This window comes from Oncorhynchus keta, chromosome 8 (genome assembly GCF_023373465.1).
Source record: "Oncorhynchus keta strain PuntledgeMale-10-30-2019 chromosome 8, Oket_V2, whole genome shotgun sequence".
Lineage (NCBI taxonomy): Eukaryota > Metazoa > Chordata > Actinopteri > Salmoniformes > Salmonidae > Oncorhynchus > Oncorhynchus keta.
Window position 1 is genome coordinate 3,825,181 of NC_068428.1, and position 13,407 is coordinate 3,838,587.

A 13,407-nucleotide genomic window follows, 5' to 3' on the forward strand; every position below is an offset into this window, starting at 1 on the left:
TTGGTCACAGTGAATGGACTGTCTGAAGATCATGCACATGTACATGAAAAGTTGTTTATAACAACTTAAGGAACCGGACAAAAGTTTCCATGTACAAGACGGACCAGAGAACATATTTTAGAAATATTTTAAAATGATATTCGTCTATTGGGGGATGGGTTTAAGTTAGGCTATTAAGAGAAAACAGCATTAACAAGAGTAAAGTATTAAAGGGATGCCTTTGGCAGTGAAGGCCGTTATCTACTTCCCCAGAGTCAGATGAACCCATGGATACCATTTGTATGTCTCCACAGGCAGTTTGAAGGAAGTTGCTAACTAGCATTAGTGCAATTGCTAACTAGCATTAGCGCAATGACTGTAAGTCCATGGTAACTGCTAGCATGCTAGTAGATACCATAGAGTTCGTCATTGCGCTAACGCTAGTTAGCATTGGCTTGAGAAACTACCTCTAACTTCCTTCATACTGGATGCAGAGACATAAAAATGGTATCCATGAGTATCCTTTTAAATAGCCTATATAGGAATGACAGAATGTCTAAAGATGTCTAAAATGACAAATACAGTAAATGATAAGTATGTGGTTTAAGATTAATCTGCTTAATGATTAACTAGAACAAGATAGTGTGTCAGTGGATAGTGCAGTGGTGCATAGCAGTGTAAGTATGGGTTTCTAGTCTAAATAAGGGTTTTCTAAATAAAGGGAAGCTGGTGGAGATCAAGAATATCATTCTAAAATATTGTTGAAAAGCCATGACTCAGGACAAATTGAATGCAAATTTGCACAGCAAATGACCTGAGCGAAGCTTGTCCAGTACAGGATATCAAAAATGAGAACCACCAACCTGGCAGATCAACTCAAGGGCCATGGTCTGCTCCTTCTCTGTTTCCAAATGGACCCATCAAAACCATACAGTACTACCCACATTTTCTTTGTTACGAAGCTCTTAATTAAAGCACACACACCACAAGCAAGCACAGGCATACGCGCATGTACACACAGTCCACAAAGGCATGCACACGCAAACACACGCAAACACACACACACACAAACCTCAATGATGGGCCAAAAAGTTTTGTTGGAGTTATGACTCTTTCTCTTCGTTTCAGGTTTTTCCAAGTAGTTCAAGATTTGGTCAGTGAGCATCCTGGTCTCAACAAGGAACCTACAAATGTGGGGGGTGGGTGCTACTATGACCTCTGTTTTTGACCTCTAGTTCTGGCCATCAAGGTCCGAGTGTGTAGGCTACAGTCTCCTAAAAAGAGAGGCCTTCTCTTAAAAAATATGGGGTCTATATTATATGCTAACAGAATACTATAGCCTGATTATAGCCTGATTTAATGAGAAGAAGGCAGTGCTGTAATCTGTAATTTATATGAATGGTCATGGAAGCTTCTGAATAATGTTTTTTCTCAGTTTTTGGAAAATAATTTTAGACACTCATATTTTGTCTTTCTGTTCCATCAGACAAGAAGGAAAATCCAGCCCCCTTTTTCTCGAAATGAAAGAGGAGACAATTGAGTTCTCGGTTCATTTTTACTTAGTACTGTATTAGCATTTTTACTCTATTACATCCCTTACGGGCAAAACTTGTGTTACTTCCTTCACTTAATTGTTTTACCTAGCTCCTTTATCATTATCTAGTTCCTTTATCATTATCTAGTTCCTTTATCATTATCTAGTTCCTTTATCATTATCTACTACACTGTAACGACTTCCGTCAAAGTCGGTTCCTCTCCTTGTTCGGGCGGCGTTCGGCGGTCGTCGTCACAGGTCATCGCCGATTCACCATTCATTTTCCATTTGTTTTGTCTTGTTTTCCCACACACCTGGTTTACCTTCCCTCATTACTTGTCGTGTATATAACCCTCTGTCATTACCTAGCTCCATTATCATTACCTACCGTAGTTCCTTTATCATTACCTAGCTCCATTATCATTACCTACCGTAGTTCCTTTATCATTACCTAGCTCCTTTATCATTACCTACTGTAGTTCCTTTATCATTACCTAGCTCCTTTATCATTGCCTAACTCCCTTGTCATGACCTAGCTCCTTTATCATTACCTAACTCCTTTATCATCACCTAGCTTCTTTATCATGACCTAGCTCCTTTATCATTATCTAGTTCCTTTATCATTATCTACTGTACCTTCCATTACCATTACCTAGTTCCTTTATCATTACCTACCGTAGTTCCTTTATCATGACCTAGCTGCTTTATCATTACCTAACTCCATTATCATGACCTAGTTCCTTGATCATTACCTAGTTTTTGAATCATTACCTAGTTCCTATATCATGAAAAAGTTATGGTCAGATTTGCCAAATGGAGGGCAAGAGGAGAGCTGTGTAATCGTCTCTGTGTGTGGAGTAAAGGTGGTCTAGAATTGTTTTCCCTCTGGTTGCACTGCTGATAGAAATCAGGTAAAACTGATTTAAGTTTCCCTACATTAAAGTCCCTGGCCACTAGGAGCGCCGCCTCAGGATGAGTGTTTTCCTTACAAATAAAATTTGATTTGATTACCCAGCTCCTTTATCATTACCTAGCTTCTTTATCATTACCTAGCTCCTTCATCATTACAAAGCTCCTTTATCATTACCTAGCTCCTTTATCATTACCTAGCTACTTTATCATTACCGAGCTCCTTTATCATTACCTAGCTCCTTTATCATTACCTAGCTCCTTTATCAATATCTACTGTATCTTCCATTATCATTACCTAGTTCCTTTATCATTACCTAGCTCCTTTATCATTACCTAGCTCCTTTATCATTACCTAGTTCTTTTATCATTACCTAGCTACTTTATCATTACCTAGCTCCTTTATCATTACCTAGCTCCTTTATCATTACCTCGCTCCTTTATCATTACCTAGCTCCTTTATCAATATCTACTGTACCTTCCATTATCATTACCTAGTTCCTTTATCATTACCTACTGTAGCTTCTTTATCATTACCTAGCTCCTTTATCATTACCTAGTTCCTTTATCATTACCTACCTCCTTTATCATTACCTAGTTCCTTTATCATTACCTAGCTCCTTTATCATTATCTACTGTACCTTCCATTATCATTACCTAGTTCCTTTATCATTACCTACTGTAGCTCCTTTATCATGACCTAGCTCTTTTGTCATGACCTAGCTCCTTTATCATGATAGAGTTATGGTCAGAATTGCTAAATGGAGGGCGAGGGAGAGCTTTGTACGCGTCTCTGTGTGTGGAGGTGGTCTAGAATTGGAAAGGTGGTCTAGAATTTTTTCCCCTCTGGTTGCATATTTAACATGCTGATAGAAATTAGGTAAAACTGATTTAAGTTTCCTTACATTAAAATCTCTGGCCACTAGGAGTGCCGCCTCAGAATTAGCGTTTTCTTACAAATAAAATTTGATTTGATTACCTAGCTCCTTTATCATTACCTAGTTACTTTATCATTACCTAGTTACTTTATCATTACCTAGTTCCTTTATCATTACCTAGTTCCTTTATCATTACCTAGTTCCTTTATCGTTACCTAGTTCCTTTATCATTACCAAGCTCCTTTATCATTGCGTAGCGCCGTTATCATTACGTAGCACCTTTATCATTACGTAGCGCCTTTATCATTAACTAGTTCCTTTATCATTATCTAGTTACTTTATCATTACCAAGCTTCTTTATCATTACCTAGCGCCTTTATCATTACCTAGTGCCTTTATCATTACCTAGATCCTTTATCATTACCAAGCTCCTTTATCATTGCGTAGCTCCTTTATCATTACGTAGCGCCTTTATCATTACGTAGCCTCTTTATCATTACGTAGCACCTTTATCATTACCAAGCTCATTTATCATTACCTAGCGCCTTTATCATTACCTAGTTACTTTATCATTACCTAGTTCCTTTATCATTTCCTAGTTCCTTCATCATTACCTAACTCCATCATTACCTAGCTCCTCTATCATTGCCTACTGTAGCTCCTTTATCATTACCTGGCTCCTTTATCATTATCTGGCTCCTTTATCATTATCTGGCTCCTTTATCATTACTTTACTTATTTTTTAAACAGATTTCTTCCCTTCACCAGAGAGTTGGGCCTGCTCGAGGAACTAGGTACTGATGACAAAGTCCTATAAAAAAAAAAAATCAAGCAAGTGCCCCTCCTAGTGCAAGAAAGACTTCACTACAACTATCATGCTGAGGGAGTCGCCCCTTCACTAATTTCCAGACTAGCCTACTACACTATTAGAAGAAAAGGTGCTATCTCGAACCAAAAAGGGTTATTCGGCTGTTCCCATAGGAGAACCCATTGAAGAACCACTTTTGGTTCCAGCTAGAACCCTTTTAGATTCAATGTAGAACCCTTCTACAGAGGGTTCTACATGGAACCCCAAAAAGTCATACCTGGAACCAAAAAAGGGTTACCCTATGGGAACAGTCGCAAAACCCTTTAGGAACCCTTTTTTCTAAGAGTGTATTCCACTTTGAACTTTTGAGATTTAAAAAAAATCAACTTGAACCAGTTTTAGATTAAAAAAATATATAATTGTGCATTCCATAAACTGTACTCAAAAGTTTAAAGTGTGATGTTTGGAAGTATAGGGGGTTGTCACTACTTACCACAGCCACAAAGTCACAATGGGCTATTGTAAAAATTCATGACAACAAATATTTGCTTTTTGGTCTTAATTTAAGGTTAGAGTTAGGCATAAGGTTATCAGTGTGGTTATAGTTAAGGTTAGGTTTCAAACCAGATTTTAAGAATATACATTTTAGAAATAGGCAGGGTTTACTGAGGAGTACGACTTTGTGGCTGTGGTAACTAGTGACGACTAAGTAAAAGTTTAGCCTACCTACCCTAGGCTAATTGTTTGAGTTTATTCAACCTTTCACAATTAATAGGCAGAGAAAATTGGATCAAAAGACAAATGAAATAGCCAACCTATTCAAACACAACAAAAATACAAGAATCCATAGGCCTACCGATGAAATAGGCCTATAGGCAAAGGCCTACATGAGATACAAATACTGTAGACATTTTATTTCAGCAAACATTTATTCATAAAATAAAAATGCATTGGTGAAAGTATTGTAATTTCACCTTGAGGAGTTAAAAAACAGATACAACTAGCTACAGAGATGGGGGCTGCACAATTTTCATTCGGATCAGATGTGTTTAATTAATAGTAGGAACATTGGAGGGGGGAGGGAGGACAGGACAGCGGGTGAGGGGTAACTTTACCTTGAGCCTCGACGGAGGATAGTAGCACTGCAAGGAAGGCAGCCGCTGCCAGAGACCGCCTTATCTTCATTTCGACTCGCTCTCTCTCTCTGGCTCAGCAGAACATGAATGAGGCTACAAAGGGCACGGGCAATTACACAAGGATCTCAGCAATGCGCCATCCTTCAACACACAGTCTACCTTTAATGACCACAAGCAAAATTTGACATTTTAGTCATTTAGCAGACTTACGGTAGCGAGTGTATACATTTTGTTCCTTATCGCAGATGTTCTATCATCCAATAGCCTACTCTTATACATACAGTGGGTATTATATCATGAGTTTTCACCCCCCTTGGATTTTTTGTTGTGTGACAAAATGGGTTTGACTTAAATTTAGTTGTGATTTTTTTTGTTGTCATTGATCTAAACAAAATACCCCATAATGTCAAAGTGAAAGGAAAATTATACAAATGTTAACAAATTAATAAAGATTTGATAACTAAAATATTGCAAAAGTATTCACCCTTTTTTTTAGGCGAGCCTAAATTAGTTCAGGAGTAAAATTTGGCTTAGGAAATAACATAAATTACATGGACTCACTCTGGTGAAATAATGTTTCAATCTGCTTGAAAATCTATGATCCCTATACACTTTGACTGCGCTTGAAGAATTTTGAAAAGAACACTGGGCATATATTGCACTATCCAGGTGTTTAATTTTTAATTCCTTTTTTTAATATTGCATTTTTATTTTCACTTTGACATTGTGGAGTGTTTTGTGTAGATCAATGGGAAAAAAAATCTCAAAAAATACATTTTAATGCCACTTTGTACAGCAACAGAATGTGAAAGAAATCCAAGGGAGGGGACACTTAGGATATGACACTGAGAGTGGGTAGTTAATATAAAAGACAAATGGCAAGACCATTGAACGTCCAAATGCATTGGCTTAATAAATCAACATATTGTTAAATAGCATTAAAATTATCCTCAAAAACACACAATCAACTTTCAATGCGGTTTAAATGCACAGCTACAAATGGAAAATAGTCCCTGATAGGTCTACACTTTTCTATGGGACAAGTGAGCCTGCTGTAGTATCTGATCAAAAAGGCTGTCCCCACTAAATCAAAACGTGCCTTGAGGAATACATTAGAATTGATGGAGATGGAAACGCTGTGCCTCACTAGCAAGACATAAAAACCATAACTTTCACAAACTTGTACAAACCCTATGAAAACACAATGCATAGCATTCCGTGGTCTCCCAACACAAAATCCGAATAAAAGGTTTAAAGGCGCCAGAATGCAGGTGCGCCAGATGCAGGCTGCTGGCCATCACTCTGCTGCTGATAGAGCAAACGATTTCAAAAACTTGACCATCTTTATCCAGCATTGCATGTTGATGTTAAGTGTTATAGCGAAAACTGAATACGCTAACAAGTAATCAATATGTTGTTTCTTCTCAAGTTAAATTCTACTTTACATCACATACATTATTACACGAAGAAGCAGTCAAATATTCCAACACGCACGGCATTTACGTCATGGTTGTTGGGCTATAATTATGGGCTATATGTAATATCAAACCAACACGACACCGTGATGATAATAAGGCAAATGAACAATATGCAAATGCTAAAATACTTGCCCAGAGGCCAATTTTGGGATAGCCTAGCCTACTTCCCTGGTCTCCGGATGACCACAACTCACCTCACTCTCCCCATCTTCCTCTCAGAGAGCCTAAGCAATAGTCCAATCCATACTCAATTAATTCAATACTGACCTGTGGAAATGATGTTTTCTCTCGTCTCAGAATATGAAAAAGTAAAGCCTCTTTGGATATGCCTCTTCTGCCTAATGATGGATAAAAGCTTCACTTGAGGAGAATCAAGTAGCCTAAGTACAGACGAAAAATCAGTGCTCCTCTTGCGGAGGTCCCAGATAAGAAGCCTTTTTCCAAGTGGGAAGACTCTACACAATCTGCTACTTAATAGGGGGCTGTTCCCAACTCTCCCTTTTACATCGTAGGCTCTTACGACAGCCAGCAAGCATGGAACCCTGCCATGGATTGACATGTGCAGCCTCTCAAAGTGTGGGGATTACTTTTGGAAACTTTGCATAGTTTTCTGCATTCCTTTGCAATGATGCCCCTCTATGTGCTGTATCCACAAGTCCACTGCAAATTAAAGGGATACGCATCTGCGTTTGGAAACCAGGAGATGTTTTACTGGCAGCCGTTAAGCCGTTATTTTTGTTTGACAATGGAACAATGGAAAAATCCTCAACAGCCCAATATCATTTATTAAGTGACCAAGTTTAAGAGTCAGTAACCATGTCCTTTTAATTTAATGTGCTTTATGTCAGTAGATAAATATTTATAAACGTATTATGTTATTGAAGTATTTAATAGGTCTTTGGATTCAACTCAGAAAATGTCAATAAATTCTTAACAGTCCAATCAGAATTATACAGGCAAGGCACGGGGAAGGGGTGATGCTTTCTGTCCTGGTTCCTTCTCTGTGAAAAAAGTGAATCGATAGGCCTAACTGAATTAAGGCCTAGGCCAAGAAAACAAACCCTTTGTCCAGCCTATCTAAAATAGGCTATTGGAGTAGTCTAATAAACCCTCATTTATGAAATACAGATTATAGCCCTACAGATCATTTGGAAGAGTAACTTTCCCAAATGAACATTGTTGATAATCGACATGTTAATGGAATGAAAAGAGATAGTCACGTTTAAACTATTTTATGACGGAATTCAGTTACCTGACCATAGACCGATCATAGAGAGACCCAATCCATTCCCTTGAAGACATAGCCCTCTAGTGACTCAAGAGGCAAAATGCTCATGCAAAAGAATATTCCTGCAGTGCTGGTTCCTTGTGTAAATAAGGTCATTAAAAAAAATCATTACATTTCATGAGTTAAAGGTCTGATAAAAACACTTTCTGCTACTCAACTTCGTAACGTGCACAGCCTACCACCATTTATTAAATATACAGCAAATTGCATCTCATGACATTTTCCCATGATATAGTCTTGATTTCTGTAGGCTAGAGCTCAAGGGACATTTCAAAATAGGAGCATCATTTTCTGATCTAGATATAATTTCTTTACAATGTATCATGATGAATAAATTTAAGACTGCTCTTGGCCAAATGTAGCCTAGTAATCTTAGACTGGCTTTAAGTCAGCCAAACTGTGCAGTGGGGAACATGTAGTCAGGTAGCCTACTGGTTAGCGAGGTGGACCAGCAACCGAAATCCCTAGCTGACAAGGTAAAAAATCGATTGCTCTGTCCCTTGAACAAGGCAGTTAACACCCTGAAATTGGGGCATAATTGTTCTCTTCGATGCTGTTTATAATAAGATCAGTGTGTATATCCATTCAGGAAATTTCTAAGACAAGATTACTTTCCATTTAAAGCACGGATAATAATTCCCATCATGAGAAAGTCAGTAGCAAACCAGATTAACAACATTGTTAACGCCTTTCTTCCTCTGCCTGCGTTGATGATAATGAACACTTACCAGACATCCAGATGTAGGCTACCACCAACATTCCTCCATACAGACTATTGTGAGCATTGTTTATTCAGTGTAGTTTAAAGGACAAGAGAAACCAACAAACTTCAGCCATGCCCAGTAGATCACCTGCTGGGTTTCAACAAACGGTGGCAATACCACATACAAAATTGTTGGCACATTAACAGAAAATGACAACCAATGTTCTGTGGTCAGAGGCGATAGGATGGCCGCCGCTGCGCACTACCGAAGTTTATGGTGTCCCGTACTTAAACTATAAAATTCACACACAAAAAGAGACCACTTGGTAATGAGAGGCATATTTAATCATCCTCAGTTATAAATAAGCAAACAATTAAATAAATATTGATCCCATGAACATGAAACAAAAGCCATTATGACATGCCAAATCAACCCCCCTGATGACACAGAGAACTTTTTACAACTAATAGGGTGTCATGTAGAACAGGTAAGCCCAGCAGCTGGAGTCACTCCTTCTTCTTGGGGAAAGCGGCACAAACCAGTTCATATACGACATATGCAGATCCTGCAATAACATAAAACATCATTACTAATCAAATAGTGTTATTACAAAGGTGTTGAACAACTTAGTGGTAATTCACAACCAGACTATATACACCAAGATCTGGTGTCTCCATGGATTAAAAAATAAAATAAAATGTTTTACCATCGAGTCCATCTGTACTCACCTAGGATGGTGAGTGCCATTGTTGCCCTGTACAGGATGGCGTCGCTGACACCCCCTTTCAAATGAATTGGAATCCCATTGTCCTCCTGGTGAAGAAAACCATACTGTATCAAACTCATGTCATGCACAGCAACATGAAGTATAAGCATCCTACTTCCTTTAAGCCCACCAAAGCTGTGGCATTTGCCGAGTGGACATGGACTTACTTGACATTACATTCAGCTTCTAGTGGCAAAGGGCCTCAATGGTGCATCTACAGCCAACTCTGTTCTAGGTGGTTGAGTAGTCATTAATACCCCCAAAATGGACCAGTCTAGATAGCCACAGAATGCAACAGGTTGCCATTTTCATTATTGACAGCAAGATCTGCAATGCACCCGTTTTAGAACACATTTACAGCAACAGTTTGCAGTTATTGAAAAGCAGCCAGAGGCAGTCGCATCACCCTCCCTTGATCATGGGTTTCTCATCTCATGCCATGGTCCATGTCCCGAATGGCACGCTATTCCCTATTTAATGCACTACTTTTGACCAGGAGCCACACTTACACTCTACATGCAAATAAGTAACGCCAACCCAGTGAGCTGTCCTTCAGATGTACTTATCTGTCAACTACACGCATCTCAGGCTTCATCGTGTAAAAAGAAACTACAGGAGCAGACATGTCACCAGTCATTAAAACACATATCACATTGTCATTGATTTGAAACGACATTTTCCTTGACATTGAACTGAAATCAGAGTACGTTTTTAATGTTGAGCTTGAAAAAACATTTTAACTGCCAATTACCTGGAAATGCTTCTGTTTATGTGGGACCTTGTTCTCCACCTGCCTGCGCGCACTGGTGCTCAGTGTCCGCCGCGACACCTGCTGGAGCGCCTGTCAATTAACGGAAAAGAGGCATCCATTTCTAAGCCCCACACCAGCACCGCAGTTTCACAGATCTGGAGATTTTAAGATCAACGCTGGTTTGGAATAGGCCGCTGTCTATCGGAATATTCAACAAATTAGCTAGTCTGCCATAAAGACTTGTCAGAACGTAAGCTATAGAGAAGCTACGGGCACCCAACGCAAGTCTGATAGGATATGTCCTCACAGGCTCGTGATGCTGGCTTCTCGTGACCTTTTAGAATGCATTAACAAAAAAGGCAGACCGATGGCATGGAATACAATTATATTAAGAACTCCACTCAAAACCATACCAAACCGCATCTTACTTGAATGTGTCGGTACATAGCTCCACGTCAACAGTCGTCGTATGGTCGTACAAGGACACCGGAAGACTGCGCATCCACTATTTTCTTCTTTGAAAGGATTTACTGACGCGTCACGAAAACTTGCGCATGCTGCCACATAATGGTCAGGAGTGGGTACTTGGAGAGTAGCCAACACATGAGCCACCATTCTCTCCTTTTCTGAGCTATAAAAAAAAAGGCTTAAGATTCTCACAAATTTGTATACATATTCACTTTTTCCATTTCCAAACAAAAAAAGGTACATCTCAAAACATTTCTAAATAAAAGCAGGTGACTAAACAAAATGAGTTGTTTGGGCATTTTATTTGTCAAGCAACAGACATAATCTCCAGGTAATAAATCCATGGCAACTCTAAAGAGCAAAACAAATGTCAATTTGCTGCAGTCTTAGTAAGAAAACAAATGGAGGTTTACACAGACTAACGTGAACAGTAGCCTGGGCCCAGATCCGTTTGTGCTCTTCCCTACTCCATTGCCAAGCCAAACATGTTTGGCATGACAATTCCATAGGGAGTTGTCAAGAGAGCAAAGAGCCTGGCACCCAGACTCCTGTACATGAATAAAGCTTTGGTCCCTGAGAAAGTCATTTTCAAGGTTGTGTAATATTACATAAACTTGACTCAAGCTCTGCACATTCCAGGCAGCTAATCACCATTACTGTATATACTGAGTAGATACAACACAAGCAATCCATAACACTTGCCCTGAAAATGAGTGCACATCCTTGTACAAGCTATAGACCCCCATCTGCCATGTAAAAAGACCAGACAAATGTGCCTCAAACTACAGTACAGTAATACACAACCAACTTGTATGAAAACAAAAAGTCTATAGGCTATAATTGCTTCAAGGCTAACAGACTGTTCAGATTTGCTTGACAATATTCAAACGTTCTTTTAAATAATTTATTCATAGAGATGTAAACATCTATGACTGACAAGCACTATATTTCTGCAATAAAAATGATCTGCGATAGAATTCTCATGTCGATGTAGTGTCATTCAATTTCAACTTACTGCCACTATAACAACTTGACAGCAAAACTGCCTTGAGTACATAGATGCATAGCTTCCTGACCATGAAAAATAAATACGAGAACTTTCACTTTATCGTAACTTTCCCGACATCTACTCATCCAATACTTGCACAGCACTTTTGACAAGCAGGCCATTCTTACATACAGTACACAGGCCAGGCACAAACATACCACCAGAGCTTGTAATTAGCCACTGGCTATGTCCGCTTCCTCTGCTAGCCAGCATGCAACATACCTACAGGAAATCTTTAGTTAGGGATATCAGCGCTGTGGTTTGCGGCTGCCATATTTGTGGTGTATGAGGACCACCCCCAGGAAGGAGCAGACGGAGCCCACAGTGATGTAGGCGACGCCCAGGAAAGGGTTCTTGCCCCCCCCCCCCCATCTTGGAGACGGTGCTCAGGATCACACGCTTCCACACTTCAAAGCTACGAACAGGATAGTCTGGGATCAGCTCATTCAGGTTGAAAAAAATGTAAACTTCAGACGCATTTAACATCTGACTAACCGAAGAACTCTGTAGCAATAAGGATCTTAACGTATCATACAAAAAAAAGTGTACTCATTATGAACATAATTTATATTAGTGGAAACGACAAAGAAAGCCAGCATTCATCTACATCCAGCAGGTGGTATCTATTGTTATAGCAAGTGAAGGAACGGCCACCTACTGCACACGGCTGGACATCGACCTGGTCTGTCTGACCTATTATGACAATGACTGATTTGAAAAAAATGAATACTACATCACAAGCCATCATTCCACAAACCAAAACTTCCTGTACAGCTGTATCATTTGAACAGCTGCCTGTGAAAGGATACTGTAGGTGACTTCCAGGGTGTAGTTGCCCCGGGGAAGAGTCGGCGTCACGTTCTTCTGGATAACACAGTACAGCTTACAGAAGATGGGGAAGGCAGCTGTGCGCATCCACACAATAAAGTCCTCATTGATGAAGTCATTATTTTCAGCGTCTGTGTCCAGCTCATAGACAGGCTTGCGCCAGTTGATCGGCTTCGTTGTTCCAGGGGGAGGAAGTGACCGTGAGTTTCCTAGGAAAAGACAGTGAGACTCCTTATCAACTTCAACGGTAACAATTCTGAAAGCTTGCTTACCTTGGAAAACACTTGAGGTTGGGGTTGCCTCCTGGGTTCCTGAACTTCACATGCTTGTCTGTCCACCAAGCGATGCCCTTCAGAGGAATTTGGATTTGTGTGCCATTAGGGTCAATGTAACACAGCTCCAAAGTGTGAGGATAAAGATCCTGACTAAACAGAGCTGCTCTTATTTCAATCCTTGTAATTCTGACCTAAAATAATAATTGGCGACGGCACAATGGGCATGTTTTCATTACGAGCGTAAGGCTCACTCCTTACTAGGGTTCTGTGGACATTACAAGCAGACAGGTAATGTTGCATGTAGGTCATAGCACAGAACATGACATCTTGACAATTTGAGGGATATGTCAAATAACTGAACATGTAATGCTGATCAGTCAAAAGTAATTGCAGATATTCAGGAATGCACAGTGTCAAAATGTTATTGGTACAGAACAATATTGTTCATTTTGAACTGATGTCCAACTGAGCATTCTGCGCAATGCATCAATGAGCGCTGATGAAGATTTCTTTAAAAGCGCATTACAGCGGCTTGGAACTATATGACATTCAAAAGG

At 39.6% G+C, this 13,407-nt stretch overlaps 2 protein-coding genes and 1 pseudogene across 17 annotated transcripts in view; all 3 read right to left on the minus strand.

The window, feature by feature from the left end:
- LOC118386573 (collagen alpha-1(XII) chain-like) overlaps positions 1-7,181 on the minus strand; it is a 93,794-nt gene extending 86,613 nt beyond the window's left edge. For 13 of the 16 annotated variants that reach the window (XM_052523374.1, XM_052523381.1, XM_052523382.1 and 10 more), the window contains exons 1-2: positions 6,990-7,181; positions 5,224-5,337 (exon numbers count right to left, since the gene is read on the minus strand). In XM_052523374.1, coding sequence (XP_052379334.1) covers positions 5,224-5,293 — 70 coding nt within the window. In that variant the 5' untranslated portion in view covers positions 5,294-5,337; positions 6,990-7,181. The remainder of the gene's footprint in view (positions 1-5,223; positions 5,338-6,989) is intronic. The other 3 variants (XM_052523386.1, XM_052523385.1, XM_052523388.1) reach the window with 2 other exon arrangements.
- A 1,859-nt stretch (positions 7,182-9,040) lies between these two features.
- On the minus strand, positions 9,041-10,829 carry LOC118386702 (cytochrome c oxidase subunit 7A2, mitochondrial-like). The gene is made up of 4 exons (XM_035774444.2): positions 10,660-10,829; positions 10,232-10,321; positions 9,443-9,527; positions 9,041-9,279 (listed from the first exon to the last, which is right to left on the minus strand). The coding sequence occupies exons 1-4, from the start codon at positions 10,675-10,677 to the stop codon at positions 9,221-9,223; spliced, it is 252 nt and encodes an 83-aa protein (XP_035630337.1). The 5' UTR covers positions 10,678-10,829; the 3' UTR covers positions 9,041-9,220.
- A 153-nt stretch (positions 10,830-10,982) lies between these two features.
- LOC118386574 (cell cycle control protein 50A-like) lies at positions 10,983-12,893 on the minus strand (annotated as a pseudogene).
- Positions 12,894-13,407: the final 514 nt, after the last annotated feature.

Coding starts and splice junctions, on each gene's coding strand:
- LOC118386702 (XM_035774444.2), bottom strand. Junction 9,528..10,231: donor ATAAACAGAAGCATTTCCAG/GTAATTGGCAGT, acceptor TTTCTTCACCAG/GAGGACAATGGGATTCCAAT. Junction 9,280..9,442: donor AATGGCACTCACCATCCTAG/GTGAGTACAGAT, acceptor ATGTTATTGCAG/GATCTGCATATGTCGTATAT.